This window comes from Pygoscelis adeliae, unplaced genomic scaffold, assembly GCF_000699105.1.
Source record: "Pygoscelis adeliae isolate BGI_AS28 unplaced genomic scaffold, ASM69910v1 Scaffold145, whole genome shotgun sequence".
NCBI lineage: Eukaryota > Metazoa > Chordata > Aves > Sphenisciformes > Spheniscidae > Pygoscelis > Pygoscelis adeliae.
Window position 1 is genome coordinate 2154665 of NW_008824866.1, and position 22500 is coordinate 2177164.

The following is a 22500-nucleotide window of genomic DNA, read 5'->3' on the forward strand; positions in this document are numbered from 1 at the left end:
CCGATACAGCGTTAATCCAAGAGGCGACCTGAGTAAGGATAGCAGAGGTGGCTCTTGGCTCTGATAGGAAACAACACAGAGAAGAAATAAATATAAATTAATTGAATAAGCTCCTTGGAGATCTTCTGGACACTGTCAGCTTCTACTGCCAAAGGATCACAGTGAAATTTATTTTTAGGATTCTTCTCTAGCAAACCTTATCTGGTGAACTGAGGACTGTGAATTGCAACCACTAAGTCTAAGAATTGCTATCCTGAGGCCAAACCATCAGCAAGCCCAACAGCCCTCCCCTGGCCCTCTCTCGCAGCTGGGACAAGTCCCTCGAATGCAACCAGCAGTTCAGACTACAGCTCAGATCAACGTAAAATGAGCCAAATTGGAAGGAGAAAAAAAAAAAGAAAAAAAAAAAAAAAAAAAGCTGCAGCATTTAACCAGGTGTCGATAATGCAGAAACAGATGCAAATTACACTGTTAGCGTGTGTTTCAGCAGTAAGTTTTCATGATGAAATGAAAACAAGACTTGATTTTAATGTGCCTTTCTAAAATTGCATAAACAGGCCAATCACTTCTGCAGCAGTGATTTTGTATTATTATCCAGAGCTGAGGCTAGATCAACCACGGAAACCACACGCGCTCTTTCCAGCATCCAACAATTACTCCGGGGCGACCACAGCTTCTGCGCTCAGGGTCTCAGGGAGCGTAACATGACACAGTGAAGAGAAGGCGGCTGCATTCTTGCCCGTCCTTTGTCAGCTTTCTTCAGAGGGGAGAATGGCTTAGGGCATCATGTTATATTCGCCCTCAACGTGTTTTTGGTCTTTCTATACCAGTCAGTATAGTACCATCAGGAGTCACGGCTTGACAGCAGACATCACAGCCAAAACTTTGAAACAAGAAGAAATTCCATGGCATTGTAAAGCTGCTCAAAATCCTGAAGGTAAACGTACATATTGCTGGTGTGTTGTAACCTACCGAATAGTTCAGTATTACTCTATATCGCTTTACGTTTGTATAGTCTGTATATGCAATTTCATCCATAATGAGATGCATCTCATCTCATTACTATTAAAAAATGTCTGTGAGGTTTGTTCCCTAAGCAGTCTGAAAGCATACGGGAATTGAAGTACGCTAGTCTGGGTCACAGCAAAAATGGGCAAATCTGGGAAACTACGTCCTAGAAACAGATTATAGAGCTACTATTCAGGGGGGGGAAAAAAACCCAAACCAACAGTAATTTTACCTAACACCTCGCAAACATTGATTATAATCAGAATATGTATTTCATACAGATATATACACACATAAAATACATATACACATTTTTATATACACCTATTTATAGACACATATAAATTCTATTATATATAATAGAATATTCTGTATTTCACAGCTGGTAGCCATGATCTCCGTTTAGGATGAAGACGTGGAAGAGTACACAAACACCAACATATATTTCCTGGTGCCATGAAGCTCCATTCCCATTTCAGCTAAGCAATCACAAAGCCTGGGTGCTTGAAGAATTCATGGATAAACTTGAATACTCCAACATCACTGCATTTCATCTTTCTAAAATTAAGCTTGTTTCCTGACTGGTCTAAAAGGAAGCAGTCTGATGAGTTTGTTCAAACCCATTAAGAATTAAAGATGTAAACACGTATTTTTTAGGTGCTGTATGATTGATTTTTGGAGAGGCACTTTATCGGGTATCTCTATCATCTTTAGAATTTAACTAAAATAATGTCAAGGTTTTCATATCATTATACAGTAAATTATTACAAAGTAGTCTGCATTCAAAGATTTCACTCCTACTAATATTATCTTATAAGATGATAGAAGGCTTCAATACATGTAATCATGATCTGTAAAAATTCAAGACAGATGATACATTAGTTGATTTAAAAAAAAAAAGTCAGTAAGCATTTGACGTTGCATAGCAATTTATTTCCAGGTGACATGCTTGCTGTAGGAGGATCTTTAGGGAGAAAGTCAGAGTTCAGTAATTCCGTATGAAGCACCTCATATTTTGCCACTCACCCTCATACCAGTATGTCGCAACAGGTAGTCACAGTCAGCATGACATATGGATCCAGCCTGAGCGGGCTGCTAATCCTCAAGAGCTGTAAGAGTATTTATGCTGCCCCGTCAAGACAGGTATCTGAGCTATGCTGTACGGTTCTTCACTTGACTGAAAATTGCATATGCAAATAATACAACAGAATACAAAAATAATTTTATTACCGCAACAGAGGAAGGAGGTTAATTCATTATGAACTACATGTTTTTTGCGAAAGGGTATCAGACTTCTCAAAAGAAAGCATGAAAGGGTTTGTGTCCCAGACAATCCATACTTTCTGGACTTGGCTTTTATTACAATCTGTGCCCCCCCGCCCCCCCAAGTTTGTCACAAGAGCAAAATATTTACTGTATATACATTATTTTGATAAAAAACTGTCCAAGACAACAAACAGGATAAAAGGAATTGGATTCCTTAGATCTGTTATTAAATGCCTGCACATAGATACCTCCATATGCCATACACACTACTGCTAAATGTCACTGTTAACAAGTAAAGCACCATGAATATTCTTCTGCATTACTCAAGTAACAAAGTTTGAAACGCTGAAAGGCATTAAACACCCACCTCTTTTCCACCAAATAAACAGGTATCCCTAAACAGCACTTGAAAGGCAGAATGACATACGTTTAACTGCACTGAAGTCGAAAACATTGCCAGGTTAATTTAAACATCCAGTTGAGGTACCAAACAGTTCAGAAGCCCTTGAAGCAACGCTAGCCCTGCATTTGGCGTAGTAAGAGTGCAGCAACACAATGGTGATACCGTCTTTTTAGCTGTACTGATGATGTAGAAATGATTACTAAAATAACACACGCTGCATGTTTTAGAATTTTCACTTTCTTTTTTCCCCCTAAAGTTAAGTTTTAAAAAGAGTACCAGAGGCACGATTATACAGATTTATGTTGAGGTATTATTTCACATGAAATATTGCTTGTGTTGGAATAAACTCAGCTTTTCTTTCATCTCTAATACCATAGTACTCTAGAGTCCACCTGCCCGTCAATATTTAGGAGATTTATAGATTCAACCACCATTAGTGATAACAGAAGTCACTCATTACATCTCCAAATCACAACAGTAAAACAGACCTCTCTAAATGCAAATACAACACACGTGCCCACGCATTCACAAAAACAGCCTACGCTTTCTCCTGTTAGATTTTTGGTTAAAGAATACGTTATACGTAGTTAACGGCAGTCACTAAGAAGTGTTTCAATGAGAGCTTACAATCCCTGCGACCTGATCTTGCAGCTCCTATTCATGTGAATTGCATGGGAAAGCTGATGAAGGGTCACAAGATTTGGACATTTGCAGATGACTTTGTAAAAATAAGGTGGCAAGAACAAGAGCTGGTCCCTAACCTTCCACCTTTCAGTAAACAGTAATGCCACCAGAGCAAATAGTTTGAAGGATTTTCAATGCCTGTTAAACCTTTTGGCCCTCTTTCTTCCATACTTGTGTATCTCCCCCTTCCCCCCCCAATGGAAATTGTGTTTAAGATTGTATTGTATTCAACTGTATTTCCATTTATTTTGGAAGAAACCAGTATTTTTTTAAATAATATGAATAGAAGCTTATGTTCTGAAATGCCTTTACTTAATTAGTCTCAGATATCTCCTGGCAAATCGATCAACTGAGTTCAAGCATGTGGTAATTCAGGAAGCGAAAAAGTGGTTTTTTTAAGATTAAGACAAAACTGTACATGTCAGTTTAGCTGTGGCTTGATTAAACTTTAATCCACAAGTCTAACGGTAACAGGTGAGTGCCTGAAAATACTATATTCAATTTATTCTTTCAAGGTAATTTTTTTGCATTTCCTAAGATCAAGCATATCAGAAACTGGAAATGTGGAGGAAATAAGCCAGCAAAATAGCAACACGAATTACTATGCAAATTCTCATTCTTCCCAGTGAACAGCTGTTAGTCAGATGGCTGGCATACATCCTAGCTGCACCACTTACTGCACAAGCATCCTCGGAGGCAGGGGTATTAAGACACAACGAAAGCTCTACAAATCAGAGGGACAGGAATTAAAAAAAAAAAAAAATCTTCACAAAAAGAAACACAAACTGATTTTTTTGTTTGTTTAATAAAAGCTTGCAAGGCACATGTTTCAACTGAATTGCAACTTCTACAGCAAAACAGAACAAGATTTGCAAAACGTTCCCCCAGCCCTTTCAGGGAGTTAAGCCTGTGACCTGGTTGAAAACCAAGTGAGGGTTGTGTGTACGAGTCCGATGTAATTATGCCCTGTTATTGTCCTTCTGAGGGATATCTTGAAACTTACTGTTTCTTTTTCACAGAAGGTGGAGATCAGAATAGACAATAATATTTTTGCTAATCCATAGCTGGATAAGAAATTAAAGCTTATCATTTTCTTTGTAAGATACGATTCTTCCAGTCACTCATTTTAAAAATGATGCCTTTTTACTGGAACAGCAGCAATGTTTCTCCCACATAAAAGGCTCCTTCTGTTACTTAAGGCTGCTGTGCCTATCGTGCTGCAGTACAATTTTCTCTAATATAAAAAGCAAGGTAAAAATCTTAAATGATTCTCCTAAAGCAGAATCAATTGAAGTATCAAGAATACATCTTAAAAACTATGACAAAACTAGTAACAACAACTATGTCACAGTTCAAATAAAGTTCGACATGTTCGTTTAAACATGTATAAAGGCCAACGTGCTACAAGACAGTTTTCTTCAGATGTATGGATGGCCTCGTTGGTGTTTTTCTTAACATGTGTGCTCTACATGTAAGTATTCAAACTACGTTCTCTGTGGTAACACATACATACAGCATTGCGGTAAAACACAACAGGCAGTCAAGGATAGTTAAATATTGCATCTTGGCATGGCAGTCTAAGGCATGAAGCCGTAAGCTATGCGACTTCATCCACCCAAGTGCGGTTGTAACCCTGAAGTTTGCTACCTGGAATACCTTATTGCTGTTATGAAATGGTATTCATGAATGATTAACTTCAGGCGAGTAAATGACTGACACACGGACATATAATTCCTTGACAGTGATTCAAACAAACTTAAATTGTATAAGGAACTCTAAACTTACTTCCAGATATTACATCTACATCCATACTAGCTCATACAGAGAAGGTTCCTGCAGGCGTGCCATAGCTCAAGTTAATACACGAGTTTCTGCTGTTATACGGTAATTGAAAAGTCTGAAACAGTCCAGTGCAGTAAAACAGATGCACTTGTCCATAAGCAAATAAATGCAGACTGCATTTGGCCACACATACACGCTACCCTCAACACGACGACTGTATCCCCAGAAAGAATATTTACTTTTAACTTGTAACTCAGTTATACTGATAAATGTTTCTCTCTGATCACATCCAGCATACTCGATGGATTTGTCTGAACATTGGTTTCAAATAAAATGCATAATTTAACATCTTGTCAAGACTCAAAGGCCTAAAAATGTAACTGAAAGTAAAAAATAGATTACAGACATGTTGACTTTTACAACAATAAAGCTTTTTTCTTTTAAGTCACTCCAATAGTGATAATAGGTTTTAAAAAAATCTTAGCACTACCGGTTAGTGTAAAGTAAGCAAATGTATCTGCATAGAGCAGATAGGAATCACGCATATACACCAACATGCTGCAGTTCCTAATAATTTCAGAGTTAAAAATCTCTGAATTTGCATTTTATCAACAAGTGTGGTAAGGATCGTTTTGCAGCTTTTATTTGCAGAATGGTTTGCAGATTTTTCAGTTGAAGGTTCATCCTATTATGCCAGATCCTTCATTAAAGACATCTGGGCTCCAAAGAATCATTCCCACGTGCCTGATAGACTGGTCTCTGGGCCAGGTGTTACAAGAATCCATAGTGGCAGTTAACTCCTAATGGGTGAGTAACCTCTTCCAAAACTTACATCCTGGCTTTTTGTCCAGCTACACCTACGTAAGCAAAGTTACCGTTACCTTTTATTGGATCCTCCATTCACAACACCAGAATTAGGCCCAGAGTTGGAATTAAAGCATCATTTGTTCTCTTGAAAGTATATCAGCCAGCAACAAAGAGGATGAACAGATAATTTGTAAAGAAAAATAGTTGTAGAGGCAAAGGGGGTCATATAAGGAAGACAAATTGTAGAAGGAAGCAAGATTGCAGAGTACTTTCCCAAATTTTCAAAGATCTCAGTGTAGTTGCATAATTGATATAAAAATAGCTATGAACAACTGTACCATTATTTATAAATGGCGGTGATTATAGTGTTTTAAATTACAATTATGGCACTCTCTTAATATAACTATCACATCATAAGTTGAATGAAATGAGTATCACCCATCCCTCCCCATACACACACACATATATACCAGCATGCACACAGAGAGGGCGAAACAGAAGTGCAGAAGTCTCAGTAGCAAACCTAGTTGTCCTGCTACACTTGTCTAAAAACAAGTATGGCATACTGTTGTATACTGGCCCATTCTGATGGCTGCTAAGACACACGTATGCATACACACATGCACATTTAAGCATGGAAAAATCCTGAAGACAAGTTCTTTCCAAACTGAAGATCTGACCTTGTCAACTCCTACTGCTAGGTCTATGTCCAAGCACTTCCACCAACACGTCTCTAACAATGTAGAGATCAGTGCCTTAATCTATGAAGTGTTGTTTAAATAAAATCTTCCTTATTTGATTTATACAGACACTATAGCTACACATAAGTTGTATGAATGTGTGTTTGATAAACATTGAAATGTTTACAGTGGAAGACAGGAAGAATTAAAACAACAAAAACACAAAAAACCCAAACACTTACTTGAAAAGACTTGGGATACCGATTGCTTTCTTGCTAGAAAATAAAAGCTATATGACTTGAATGAGCTCTTTAAGTAATTTTTCGTGTTTACTGAAGTCTACCCACAACAGCTCTCTAACACTAAAGTTAGAAATCTCATTTACATGAAGATTAAGATGATTTATAATGTGAAGAAAAATGCAAAAACGTGGAAGACTGTCACACTTTGTAGAGACTGTAAAATTGACATATTTTCCCATTTCCTTCAAGGATGGTATCTGTGTCTGTTGATCTGTAGTTCAAAGAATTCCAGTTTGGTAAAATAAAGTTGTCAATACACTGCATGTGCGCACATGTATCTGAAAAAATAACTTCCTTGATCAAAAGGAACTTTTCCAACTGAATTTCATTCACAATCAATCCTCAGAAAGAAGCTTGCATGCTTTTTCATAACTGGAAGGATATCACAGTGTTGATTCTATATACAAAGTAGGATCTATTCCAGTATACCCGAGTAAAATAATTCACATATGGAGAATAGTTCATTTTGATTTCATGACAAAATCGGCCATATTTTGAGTAGGCATAACTGTCGCCTTCCTCACAAACCACCTGTCAGAAAAGAAGAAGATCTAATTAAAACACTGAAGATAAGTGGTTACAGAACGTAATTCTGTACATTTAATTTACTTCTGTATTCTGTGAATTTCATTTATGATAGACATTTAATTTTCATACTGTATGATTCCAATAAGCTGAAAACATATTCCCCTATAATGTTTAACCATCTAAAATAGCCTTGGTGAATTAATACCTTTGTCAGGATAGCAGACATTAAAACCAGTGTACTTTATTCATACAATAAAGAACGACGGCAGTGGCAATTATCCATATGCCCCATTTACCCAGTACTTCAAACCTGACCTGCTCATAGCATACCACCTATGTAGGGAAGGAAATTTTCAGTTACCTTTTCCAGGCCAAGCAAGTTTGACATACCTAATAAGACTGAAGACACACACACGTATCACCCTATAAATTCCAACCAATTGACTTGGAAGCAAATTGCTTGTGCGTTTCAGCATCTACTATCTGATATCCTTAAAGAAATCCCTTCGCTACTCCTTCTGATGGCACAAGTTTACATGGGTTTAAAAAAAAAAAAAAAAAGGTGGTAGGACAAATTAATTCAAATCTATCTGTGGCTACCAAACACAAAGATATTTCCCCTGAGCTACAGTCCTTCAGCAACAGACTGCTGTCTTGCCCTATCAATAATCATATGCTCTCAGCCAGTGTCAGAAACAAGATATCAGACTAGGACTATAGGACATAGTCCAAGATAGAAAGTAATACTTATCTTCTTAAACACAGCAGTTTGGAAAACACATCCATAGACCTGTCAACAGCATAACAGCCTGTCCGCTGTCTCACTTTGGAGACTGCAGCATTTACTTACTCCCAACTACATATGCACTAGCTTCCACTAGTTTGGAAAGTCTTGATAATTTTTCAATAGGACTTAGACAATTTTTGTTAGCAAGCAAACAGAGTTTTGTTTCAAAGCTTCCTGAGACAACATACTATATCAACTTTCAGGAACAAACTATGTCAACTTTCTGAAAAAAATACTTTATTCCTGTGGGCCATTCCAGCATTTTTTCTACAACTAACATTTTTAGCATCCAATCCAGTACGGACTCAGCCACAGACAGGAAGCGTAAGTGATGTTCATTACTAGCCAACCAATCTTCTTCTAAAAATATTGAACACTCAGTTGTCTACATTTAAACGCATATACCAGTTGTTTTGTTACAGATTTAGACTACAGAAATTCAGCAGAACAGATTTTAACTGAATCTCTCATCATGAATCTTCTTTTCCCCTTCTTAATCTCTCCACTATAAATAGGATAACCCTTGTCACTTCGGCAATCCTAATTACACAAAAACAGTAAATGACTGTGTACTGACAGTGCTGTGTGTGGCGTTTATCAAAGACAGGTTCCTTGCATTGGATACTGTCTTTTGATGGTTTCCCCCCCTCCCCTTTGACTGAAATTATCATCGCAAGCAACAGCCACTCTGAAAAGGACTGGGAGGTGTTCCTTAGGATGAACTGTTGAATAACTAGGTGTTAGAATTAAAGGAGGAAGAAACTCATTCTGATATATGAATCAAACAAAAACCTAAAAACCTGACAGTAAAACTGTGCTGCTGAAGTTAGGATGAGATCAGGACTATGTGTGAGAGAGAAGCATGCAGGAAGCGTGGAGATGAGAGATGCAGGGGTATGAATGGAATGGAATCCTGAAATTGTGGTTAATTGTTCCAGCTGACATCCTAAGTGTAAAGAAGGAACAGGAACTTACTCATGCAAAAACAGATCTGAGAGAAACCAAGAGATAACGTGCTGATTATCGATGATGGAGGTTATTCATACACACACACTCTGTTATGGTATAGTATATTGGTTACAACATGGAATAATCATGGCATACATGATTTTAGCAGCAAGGCAAAGAAAGAAAAAGGATGAATTTCAGCAATGGTAAGGAAGTTAACAGAAAACAGAGACAATATCCTCCATGGATAAACTGGCCAGGAAACCTACAAGTGAAACTGACACCCGTTGTAGATTCCTGGGGAAATTAAAGAGTAGTCTCCTAAAAACATATCACCCCTATAATTACTCCCCCAGATGAAAGCAACTACAGAAATGAAATGCTTGCACTACAAGTTCTTTTGAAATGTGTATCATCGAAAGTAGAGCTTATGAAATACTTAACACAGATGAACAGCTTGGATTTTTCCCCAAGAATGGAATGTAAGACTATATACAAGAAACATATGTATCCTCCCCATCAAAAAAAAAAAAGGCATTCAAACCAAGGATTAACTTGGTATAGTTAATACACAACAGGCTGTAATGTCAAACAGATGCTTAATTTCTTTTTCTTAGAAAACCAACTAAATGAAGCTAACCTGTGGTTGCTTAGACGTAACTGGTGACTCCCTCTCTCCTGTTGACCTGAGAATAAGCAACCAAACCCTAAGTGTGTTTACAGCCACTCCTGCCTTTATAAAGTCAAAAAGCTTTTGCTGGATTCCCAGGAAGCAGATGAACAAGTGGCAATGAGATCACTTTATAAACCCCACCCCATTCCCCACTTCAGCAGCAAGAGCAGTACTATCAGCATTCATAACAGACACAGCATGGCAAGGACTGAAGTAGCATTCATGGGTTTCTTCATATCTCTACAGTTTATTCAATCAATCTTTCTGCCAGCTGTGGCTTAAACTACCCATTGGAGTGCTAACCTATCTGCAAGACTGAACCAAATAGACTTGTAACCTCATCAGTTGCAACCAAAGAGGCTGTACTGAATTAATGCAGGCTGGTCCTTGTCCCAGGCAGAGTTTTAGAACTGAGTTTATCCATTTTAATATTTCATCTTTAAAGATAGTAAAGAATGACCTCTGAGGCAGGGCTTTACTGCTTTTGTAATAACCTCTTCAGGCGTTACAGTCTTAAACATTTTTATATAGTTAAATGGTACTTAATGATTGGCAGAAAAGCAGCACAACTAGATACTAACGTATTAGGAGGGATTAGGACAGTCTAAGAATAGTGTGGGGTAAGATTACAGGTGTATAAGAAACAGACAAAACAAAACTCAATTGATCACTTTTAAAATTTATGAGTCTTTGTCTACACGTCAATTACAATCAGAAAAATAAGATCAGCATTATAAAAGGATCTCTTTTTAAATGAACTATTTAAGCATTCAAACATTCATTTTTTCTTACTGTTACTTACATGACCATTAGCAATATCCAATAGATCTTTAACTCTACATCCTCTTACAGGTCCCACTTCATTGCAAATTGAATCTTCAATAATCAGAAAATTGGCTTTGTAAGATGTGAGTATCTTATAAATATCCTCTGCTGACCTCTTTGAATAGATCTGATAAATCTATAAATTAAGAAAACATGTTCATGCAATGCAAAAATCAGTGATAAATTAAATACTTGGGGGTTGCAGTATTTGGAATGCCGCTCACATGTAGTGGGAGTGGCACCAAACAAATAATTTGCATTGCCAGGTGGCCTGGGGGGCACCGAAGAGCAATGCAAACAAGCGTGTCATGAGGAATGTTACACGGTCATCTTCTTTGGAGCATTAACATTTACAGTACTCCCACACATCTCAATCAGGCATTTCAGTCTTACATGATGTCTATAAATCACTGATAATACACACACATTTATGGAATTGGATACTCACATTTTCATTTCTTTTTAGAAGATCATCATCATTATATAAAGGCAAGCTCGACACCATCCATCCAGTACAAAGCTTAATCACACCCATCAACTGTGGACTGCCTGCAAACACAGCAGCCACAGGAGCCTGTCGTCTGCAAAAGCAACATCAACATACACATCTGAGTACAGCACGCATTTCTCAAAAAAATGCTTTTAATTTTAAACACTGTGTGAATCTTTTAAGGTGCTACAGTATGAATTGGAGTGTGTGAAGATATCACTGGGCGTCTAATTACAATTGGTGTTAATGCTGCAGCGGCACTAGTTTCCTTGCCAGGAAAAGCTCAGACCTGCAGCAAGATGGAGTTTGCAAGGAAGGTCTCCTGCTGGGGCAAGGGCTGATGGCCATTCTCCTCCCCTCCTTGCAACCCATGGAGCACCATTCAGAGTGGTCCTGGAATGAATCTAACTATTGCTTTTCCGAATGGTTGCTGACTTGTAACAAAGCAAGCTCGGGAGGGAGGGTAGGTAGAAGGAGGAACAACATGATGTTATCTTGTAAGGGAAAGATTTGTGATTATTTTCATTTGATCTCTAGGACCATGTATTTAATCTTTTAAGAGTAAATAGCGTCATGATACAGAATAACATCTACAGTAATTACGTTTCTGGGTTTGGTTTCATTTTTTGACTATTTGTATCCCTGCATTAGTAAAAGAAAACAGTCATTGTCACACTTTATTACAGACTTTGGGCAACTTTTTCTGCAGAGAAAATTCAAAATAAATTCATTTTATCAGAGAGAAAATTTTAAGAAAATATACTATAATAATGACATTCAATTAAAATTCCAATATGGATATCTAAATATATCCTTAAGAAAAAAAATCCTTATTTTCATTAAAAATGTGAACAGCTGCTACAAGTAAGAGTAGTCAAATTGCTCTTAGCTGAGTGAATCTCAATGCAATTCACCATGATTAATTATGTACTTGAAGTGTAATATATGCAGACTAATGTAAAAGCCATTAGGTACTTGGCATTATTCCACTTGCTGCCTTGAAGAGCTACAGCAGTGACAAACAACATACACTACTATTAACAGAAAGAAGATATCGGCTGGAACACCATAATTACCAGCCTTATCTTTTCTGAAGATGAACAGGTTGACATTAAAGACTACAGAAAATAAAATTCTAAAAAAATACAGTTAAAGGTAAGTACGTTATCTGAACACATGGGATCTAACTTTTGGAGAAGTGCAGTTCCTAATGACATAGTTCAAAGTTAGATTGAATGAGGCCAGAATCCAGTTCTGAAACTTTTGGTGAGAAGAAAAATATATCCGTGAAAATAACTTGACTCAGTATTAGCTACGTATATGGCTCAGTATGAACTATATAACATGGGTCAGTATTTGCTATGTCCTGCCCAGCCAGCCAGATGAGAACCTTTCCAGCCTTCTGGTCAAAGGGGAAGTTTGAATCATACATGTTACACTGCATGTTTCTTGACTGAAGTCTCTAAATCCTCACATTCCGGCATTTCATTTTATTGGCTCATGCACATAAAAATTTCAGTGTTTCTGTCCCCCATGGAATTACAATAAACATGAATCCTCCAATCTACTGAGAAGTTAGCATGCGAAGAACCAAGTACTAAGATGTCCACCTTTATTTGGAAATTAGGTGTAGTAATGATACTAAACATGATTTGCTTTCAGGATCTTCTCTTGTAATCAATGATAAATTCTTGGTTCTTTCCATGGGAATAATACCAAACTTTAAATACACATTTCTCCTCCCATCTCCTGCTACATCATGTAATGACTTAGCAAGGGAAAACTCAGATTCATAGAGGTAGCTCCACAAAATGCTGAGATAAACATACCCTGACATAAAGAACTAAAATAGAAATGTAGGTCTTCATACTTACTTTATCCATGTCATGAGTTCCACTGTATCAGGATCATAGAATTCTTGTAGTTCTGAAAGCTCTGTCATTATCCTAGGGAAAAACTGATGGAAACATTTTTCGTTACTTAGAGTTAAAAAAAAAAAAAAAATCTATAGAGCATCTGATTATATTAAGGCCTTAAATAACACAACAGAAATGGGCTTCATCTGAGTTTTCCCTCCTGATTGGTATTTTTGTTTGAGTATTTTGCAAAACACACTGTTTATACTTACCCGACAGCAGGAGGCCTTCTCCACAATAAGTATGTTAAACACAAGTTCTCATCTCTCTCTATTTTATTAGAATACTTATAATATAAAAAAGACAAAAAAACCCCACGTGGCAACAACATTCATCAACTTTAACTGGCCTTAAATGCATCAAAACCATAGTTCAGGTTTTCATATTCAAATGCATATAAATAAGGGCACTGAACCAAGAAGTTGATAAATCTCTCATGGTAAACCTGCTTGAGCAGGGTGGGTTAGACTGTTGTGACTTGATGGAAAGGTGCTGTGCAAGTGGGAAAGGAGAGATTTCCTGGAAGAGCATTATGTGGGTAATCTGCCCTGGACTTTCCTGACTTTTCCTTCACTGCAGTGATCGAAGTAAAGTACACTATACTGTATGAAGTAGGATATCTCAGTTTATGCTCTTGAGAAACATTTTGGGAAAAGGAGGGATTCTGGGAAGTCAGACAGAATGCCAACTCCTTGAGACCAGCCCAGATTGCAAGCCTGCACCAAGCTTCCCTATCCTGTTAAGTTTGGGGGGGTCCTTTATTAGGACTTTATTATTCCTATTATTTATTTCCTTTATTATTAATAAAGGAAAAACAGGTCCTTTATTAAGATGGACAATTTTAGACTCATAGAATCATTTAGCTGGAAAAGACCCTTAAGATCATCGAGTCCAACCATAAACATAACACTGCCAAGTCCACCACTGAACCATGTCCCTAAGCACCACATTTACACATCTTTTAAATATCTCCAGGGATAGTGACTCAACCACTTCCCTGGGCAGCCTGTTCCAATGCTTGACAACCCTTTCAGTGAAGAAATTTTTCCTCATGTCCAATCTAAACCTCCCCTGGCGCAACTTGAGGCCATTTCCTTTCGTCCTATCGCTTGTTACTTGGGAGAAGAGACCGACACCCACCTCGCTACAACCTACTTTCAGGTAGTTGTAGAGAGCGATGAGGTCTCCCCTCAGCCTCCTTTTCTCCAGGCTAAACAGTCCCAGTTCCCTCAGCCGCTCCTCATAAGACTTGTTCTCCAGACCCTTCACCAGCTTTGTTGCCCTTCTTTGGACACACTCCAGCACCTCAACGTCCTGCTTGTAGTGAGGGGCCCAAAACTGAACACAGTATTTGAGGTGTGGCCTCACCAGTGCCGAGTACAGGGGCACGATCACTTCCCTACTCCTGCTGGCCACACTATTTCTGATACAAGCCAGGATGCTACTGGCCTTCTTGGCTACCTGGGCACACTGCTAGCTCATATTCAGCCATTTTGTACGTCCTAGAGCCATTTTGAGCATTTATCTGAACAAGGCACGACTAGAAGCTGGACAGCCTTGAGAGGCTGGAGGATGTTCATGCTGTTGTAAATGCTAAGTGAAAGCTACTGGATGCCAGCTCTTTTGAAAAGGATAAAGTTTACAGGTCATGCCAGACTAAAGGGACAACTTACTTTGAGACAGCCATAGTGGATAGTCAGCTGGAAATGGGAGCCTGCTTTTAACTGTGGAGTTCCCACCCCCATTACTGGGACAATTCAGCTGGCAAGTGATAGCAGTCTACAACCAGACATGTTAGGGTAGCACAAGAACAGCTGCCATATGTTCGTACCATGGCTGAAAGCTGTAGCAGTATTGTTACACATATGCCTGAACTGTCCCTGGAACAGAAGACGACAGAAAGAGGAACCACTACTGCCACCCCAAGGAGAACCAGCTTCACTTATCAATCAGAGCCCTTAGAAAAATCTAGTTAGATGAGGGACTATGCCAGACTGAGTCAGAAGGCAGCCAAGCAGAAAGATGTTGAGCTGCACACTCAGACATTTATAGCCACGGTAACAGATTAAGAGCCTCAAGGCATTTGCACTGTCCCGTTACTATTAATCAAAGTTTCCAAGCTCGGGGATGAGTTATGAACCCGGAGAGCAAACTGTTCACCACTGCTTAAAAGCAAAAGCTGGATCTGCAATGGATGAAGCCCTCTAGAGCCCAAACCCCCACACTGCTTTTATTAAAAAATAATCTGAAAAAGAACTATTTGGTCAACTAATCTAGTTTCCTCTATTGTAATACATTTCATAAGTCTTTTGAGCAACTGTAGCTTTTTTTCAGGAGAATATCTACTGCTCTGGCAGAAATGTGTAAAGAGTCAGATTACACTGCAACCAAAATTTCTATTATAAGATAGATGTTACAAAATCTGTTCAAATACTGTTGGTCAAGACTGGCTTTTATATTTGAATGCTTTTCAAAAAAATAAATATTTGAATTCCTATAAAACTATTCAAACTAACTATTTTGAAGATATGTCAGTATAGCAGAGGCTTATACTTTATGGGATATTTCCCATATTTTTTGCACTTACAGAAGTTTAAAAAATAATTTCCAAATACTCTTCCCCCCAGTCTGTCTGTGACTTGCAATAAAGAACTAAGTATTTATTTTAAACATGGAAACATCTGTAGCTTTTCTTCCCAGTATTGTAGTATATACGTACCTCTACACAGTGCTCTGCACAAAGGATTTAACTCCATTATAATTTGATGGGAGCTTTTCAAACAGATTATTTGCGTATGGCCTCCCATAATTTTACTTCCATTTAACTTCACTCCCTCTCACTAAAACCAAGATTGGAGCAACACAGTCTTCAATATCCCGAGTTTTTATTTGGCAGTATTTTCTTTCTTGAGTCAGTTTATATATCCAAAGCATAATAGCTGAATATAATAAAGTCTTCATTTAATTTAAACACTTATTAATTACAATAAGCGACCATTAACAAATTGTCAAATACCTCATACTGAAAAATGTAAACAGTTTTGTTTAAAAAAAAACAAACAACAAACCAAAACATATTTTCAGTGGATGACAGCTTTTATTTCACCATATATATTTCATTTCACCAAGTATATTTCATTATATTTGCTCATCATTTTGACTCATATTGTGCCTACATACAAAAAAAAAAAAAGGTACTTTTCTTACCTCTTTCCACAAGCTGAATCCAATTATTGTGGGAACTGCCATACTCAGAATAAGAGCCTAGAAAACACGTTAGAAGAAATGGATTATGGTACATTCTCCATTCCCCAGCCTTGGACTATCTGTTGATTCTGCTCATATAGTAGACTACATTTATGCCTGAATCTTGGAATTACAGTAGGTGAAACTTCAGTTTTCTACAAGGCAAAAGGCTCTCCACAAACAAGAATTTGCCTAATTTAGCATGGAAGAACTAATTTGACCCACGATAACTTTACCACCAATATTAGGGATGGTTAATTACTGCTCAAATAGCAACGATGCAATGTGCACATGATGTAGGGAACAGAAGAAAAGTAAACACCTCTCACATGCAAATGAAAATGAGATATCTGAGAAAGGAAAAAAAGTACGAAATAAGCATGTCAAACCTCTGATCTTGTTGATGCTTTTGTTCAGATTAACAATATTGATATGCCAACCCCAGAAACCCATTCTTCAGCACACCATCATTCTAGCTGATATAATTTTCGCTTTGTGAAAAGAAGAAAATAGCTCGCGTGGTACAGGAAATATTTGGTAAGGAGTGCACACAAGGCACTCTCTTGATAATAAGCTATTAACATATCTACTGTGTTAATAGTAATAAAGCAGGTCTATATAGCAGAAAACATGAGGTATGTAAAGGAATGTGTTTACCGTGTACATGAACATATTGTCACTCCTTGATTGGAAGAACACTGTCAATGTTTCTGATGTAACAGTGTATGGCATTTTCACAAGTGACATAGTGAATCTCTGTTTAAGTACAAAATATTTATTCCTATAAGCCTCTCGAAATTAAGGTAAGTAATATCCTATCCTCATTTTATTAATAAAATAAATGCAGAAAGCTGCCAAAAATTGCACAAAGCAACTCTCAGCATATTAAGAATAAAGCTAGGGTTGGAAGCAGGGGGAGTTGTTTGCACTGTAGCACAAGCTCATCTTGAATCGCAACACTTCTCTGTAATGGCCACACATAAACGAATCTTATGCAAAGTAATTCCACATACCTTTTCTTATGACGCAGCTTTACTCTCAGCAATTAATGCACCTAACTACCACATTTTTAGCCTCATTTCCTAGTGAAACAAGGCTTATATCGGTGCTTACCTGCATAAGCTTGCCTGCATGCCTGTACTTTTTCTCCTGCGCTCCTCCTACAGAGCGCTTGACCTTCTTGGCCAACCTCAACTAAATATGACAGAGGGCTTGAGGTCTCAAAGATTTGTTAAAAGAAATTAAACAGATGAGTGAAAGAGAGAGACATGAAAACAGCTTTGCTTCTTATTAGGAAAGGCTGTAGTGTGAACACAGCTTTATCATCAGGTACCAGAGAATATATGGAAGTGTGATGTTAAGAATGAAAGACACAGAAAAAGCAGACTACGAGAGACCCACTGCTCACAGAACTACATGTTCTTTTAATGCGTTCTTCTATAGGTCTTAGGTCATTGTTGTTTGAAAAGTTGCTTGCTAGCTGTAATTCCCAAGACATTGGCAACAGCAACTCACCAGCAATATCGGGTGCACAGCTTTCAGTCGAAGCCACTTGAAAAGCGTCATCCAAAGTTCAGGAGAGCACACACCAAATGCAGCAAGCATGCAAACATAAGGTGTCCATAGATATTTCATTCTGAAAAACATTGCAATAACTTAGTTGGGACTCTTCGCATGCCTCTGTATTCAAGCTATTTATAAAAACATTCAGATTTTTTTCATATGTCAAACACAGTCTGGATGTTCAAGCAATCTGAGATCAAATTTGATGGCACTGAAGGGTAAACCAAGGAAATCTCTAGCAGAAGAGCAGGCACCTGATTATCTGCTGCAAGATGTAGGAGCAAGATCCAAGGTCAAAGATGACAAAATCCTTCACAGAGTTCAGGGGAGGATGAAAGAAAAACAAAGAGACTAGTAAAGTCACTTGGCTGTTGTGGTTTTCCAGCCAAGCAAGGATAAAAAGCAGTTATTCAGCAAAGCTGTACAGACACTGTACTATAAGGGAGTTCCTGAAGAAAGGAAAGGAAAATATTTAATAAACAATTTACGATTTGCTGGTATTGTCTGCCTCTTAAGGATAGACAAGACAACTACATGGTAACACAACAGTCTGCTCACTTTAAGAATTTGTGAATATTCAGATTTTAGGACGATGAGCGTAATACAAACACAAGTCTGCCACCTTCAAGCTGATTTAGCTAAGAGCCAAGATTAGAACAACATCATCTTCCCAACATTAGCTTCTGTAGCTTTAAAGACTAACACAATACCTTTGAAACAGCTTTGCTACTGCTTTAGCATGTCAAGCAAAGGTACACTTCATGCTAGCCTAGACACAAGAAGATAGGTAAGAAATCTTCCACATTCCAATATTCCAGAACATACACTGTTCATCAAAACACTACACAAGAACTTGCTAGAATACAATACTAAAAGAATTACAGTGCAGTTCTACACTTAAATACCATAAAGAAAACAATTAAAATTTGCTTCAGTTAACGTCTCGAATTTTGGCTGCATTAAAGCTTGGAAAACATGTTAAAGAGACTGGGCACAACTCATCATATACCTGTATCCAATTTGTAGTCAAAATTATCTTTGCTATCTCCCCTACTAACTAGTACCACTACATGCCAAATACATTTCTGAAAAGGGGTGAATTTCAAAGGCATGAATGGTGTATCATGTCCGGTTAGGAACTCTCTGTTGCTTTCAAAAGAGATACATCAAAATCAGACTTACCCTTCCAAACACATCGCTAGACAACCAAGTAAAATTGTGTGAATTACATGATAAACTATTTCTGGCCTCTCTCCAATTCGACCATCCTCAAGTTTAACTGTCTCTTTCAGTGGTTCACCACTGCAGTTGGAGAAAACGAGACATCACTTAATTCAGACATTATCTCAGGCAAAGGTGCCAATAAAAATACTTTTATGACCTTTAAGTCAGCAGTACACTGAGATCATTCTGTGTCATATCATACAATATTGTTGCACTGCTTATTTGGTTTTTGTACTTCATCAATGATCTATCAGTACCCACTGTCCCTTGTTTTAGACTGTAAACTCTCCGGAGCAATGGCTGTGAATTAATACAATGGGATCACTGCCTATGACCGTGAATCCTATTTTGAGGTAATTCAGCAACAAGAGACAGTCTAATCTAAGAGCATGCACGCTCCGCAAACATTTAGATGAAGCATGCTATACATGCATTCTAACTAAGTTTCTTCATATCATTAGCTTGGTGAAGCTAATTATGGAATGAATTATGAATTATGGAATCTGTAGGACGATAATTGTGTATGGAATGTGTATACCATTTTATGACAAAGTAAACCAACAAAAACAGTTTTTAGTCACATTATTATAAATTCCAGTAATACATTATAAATAAAAATCATAACCAAAAATCTTACAACAAATGTTTTTCTACAAACGAGATAGCACGGCACACAATAGATAACATTTTATTCTACCATGATGTGATTTCAGGTTACAATTTTATAATAAACCTCCTCATGACAAATGGAAAAATATTTGAGATTATTAACTGCTTCAAAATTAAAAAAAAAAAAAAAGAGGGGGGAGAAGGTTTATTTTAAGCTTTTCTTTAACAAGCTGTTGGTCATACTGGAGTCACTGCTCATTACAAAGTAGTAAATAGCTATTTCAACTACAAGCAAAAAATCGGAAGATTTTGTTTCATTGTTTTGAATATACTATCACACATCCAACTTGACAAACATTTTCATTTATAGCAATATAATCTCTATCTATTAGAAGTCTTAGTCCTTGAAAAAAATCTATTGATTTTTGCTGCAGACAAGTGAGACATTTGCCCTAATACCTGAGCAGTTACACCATTCATCTTCTACCAGGAAAAGATAATTTCCTAGCCATTGAGTTTCCAAGACAAGTTACGCTAGGATCTACAGTCTTGCTATTCTTAGTCTGTAAACAGACAGCTCCATTACCCCTTCTCTCAAGGGAACCGTGAATCACTGTGAAACTAAAAATAATTGAGGCAGTTTTACTTCAGCTCTGTTCCGAGCAGCAAAGGCTGATGGACCTTATCACAGTAAACAAGAGTTTTAAAAAAAAAACAAAACCCAAAGAACAGTGAAGTATTAGAAATCTGAAATCCTCTCAACTCCACCCATGTCATCCTTCACAGTATGTAAACTTGAAAAAAACACCCAAACCCGAAACAGAGAAACAAATTCTCTAGCAACAATCAGGTAACTTTGCTGTTGGAAGGGGAAAACAGACAAAACGTCTTCCTCCCTCGCAAGGGGAAGAGACATAAGCATATCACAAAACATTAGCCAGAGCTCTGCAGGAATTGCACCTATGGGGAAACAAACCAATGCGAACTCCCTGTCTTGACTGGAGAGATGCTCAAGAAGCTTGTCACCAAAGGACTTTCTTTAGGAGCCTCTGGTGGGCCTTTCCACTGGTGCTCACACCCTGGCAAGCTCAACGGTGCAACAAACTCAAAGCAACAAACACCATGACCATTCACTTAGACATCCATGAACCTCTTACTTTTAATTTCTTATTTTTCAGTATAAATAAGATACTTACCAAATTCTCCTAAAAATGACCTGAGTTACAGAAAAAAGGCAGATAATTAATACTAAAATATAGAAAGGCAACAGTGATGACTGTGTTAGTCGCAAAAAAAAGTCTTGGGAGGGTGCCTGAAGAGATTCTTGACAAAGGAGCCAATTCATTGTAAAATTCCTAGTAAGGCAAAAACATCCCATTAAAAACAATAATACCCCACAGATTAGAAAAAAACCCAGCACACAACCAATCACAGTTTAACCTATTCATGTCATAGGAAACTATTTGAAATTCGTCTTTGAAAAGTTATCTTTTTATCATTTGAAACCGCTTTGCGAGTACTTAGAGTAACTGTCAAAAGCTTATCTTCCAAAAAAGAATCTGTGATCTGAAGAGACCAGACTACAACTCTTTTATATCACAAAAACCCAACCTCCCATATAACTCCATTATGGGGACCACAAAGCACTTTGTTGTCACAGTGAATTAAGATTTTAGAGATATTGATGCAAGAAGGTATGCTTGTCCTCATTCCAAACGGGGAGATGAAGAAGGGAAAATGGTCATCTGAGATCACAAACAAGCCCGAGGCACTGCCAAGAATAGAATCCTTAATGCTGAAATTCTAGTTCTGTAGCCGAACCCACTTGATCATTCTTCTTTCTCAATTAACGAGCAGAAAGATTATATACTCTGCCAAGAAGCACTATCAATGTGTATTCTCAACTGGAATTGGTGCAGCATGTGATGCTGTGAATGCATTCTTGCCTTAATTTGTTTCGTTTTCCTCCCTCTTTTCTTTTTCTTTTCCCCCAAAGGAAGACTAGAGAACTGAACCACTTTCAATTAGACAGAATCAGTTTAAAGACTAACAGCTGGGCATGTCCAAACTGGCCTTAAAAGACAGATCTTGAAGCTCTTGTGCTGCAAACCATAATTCCAACCCACAGTTACACAATTTTCTAGGCGTAGTTGCACCCAGTTTGTCTCAATCACTGGCTTCATTGCAGAGTTTGACAGCCTGGAAAGTAACATGTAGCAAGTCCCCAGGGATAAAAAAAAAAATAATAATCTATAATACCTGGTAGCTGAATAAACTGAAATCCTGACCAGAAGCAGTCCTTTCTTTTCTTGCAAAAAACACTTAAGAACGTGCATGTATGTGTGTTAAAGAATGCATCTTAGTCAATGTCATTATATCTTGTCTTCCAAAAATTCCTCAACAATTTCAATTATGTGTGATGTCATTTTCCACTTCTTCTCCTGAAAGGCTGTGAAGTAGTTTTGTAAGAGAGATGCAGTTCCCAGGAGAGAGTCCCAATTCCTGCACAGAATTGCAAGTCTTGGCTTGGGTCCAGGAGGCGTCCCAGTCCCTACCAATACTCCATTTGAAGTTTTCCAGAAAACTGTAGCCATGATGTCTTCTTCTTGTAGACCAACATTCAACTCTCACAGATGCAAACAGTTTTTCTTAGAATCACAACAATTCCCTCTGACTTTTAAGTTGTCCCTTGTCCTAATTTCTTCCAAGATATACAGGAGGTTTTTTGGGGGTGTTATTCTTACAAAACTAAAAATACA

At 37.7% G+C, this 22500-nt stretch overlaps 1 protein-coding gene across 1 annotated transcript in view; it reads right to left on the minus strand.

The window, feature by feature from the left end:
• Positions 1-4066: 4066 nt before the first annotated feature.
• Positions 4067-22500, minus strand: part of DPY19L4 (dpy-19-like 4 (C. elegans)) — a 32004-nt gene continuing 13570 nt past the window's right edge. Inside the window, exons 12-19 of the mRNA XM_009324416.1 lie at positions 20938-21096; positions 19091-19210; positions 17861-17981; positions 16307-16363; positions 13058-13140; positions 11142-11274; positions 10671-10829; positions 4067-7463 (exon numbers count right to left, since the gene is read on the minus strand). Of these exons, the coding sequence (XP_009322691.1) occupies positions 7299-7463; positions 10671-10829; positions 11142-11274; positions 13058-13140; positions 16307-16363; positions 17861-17981; positions 19091-19210; positions 20938-21096 (997 nt within the window). The 3' untranslated portion in view covers positions 4067-7298. The remainder of the gene's footprint in view (positions 7464-10670; positions 10830-11141; positions 11275-13057; positions 13141-16306; positions 16364-17860; positions 17982-19090; positions 19211-20937; positions 21097-22500) is intronic.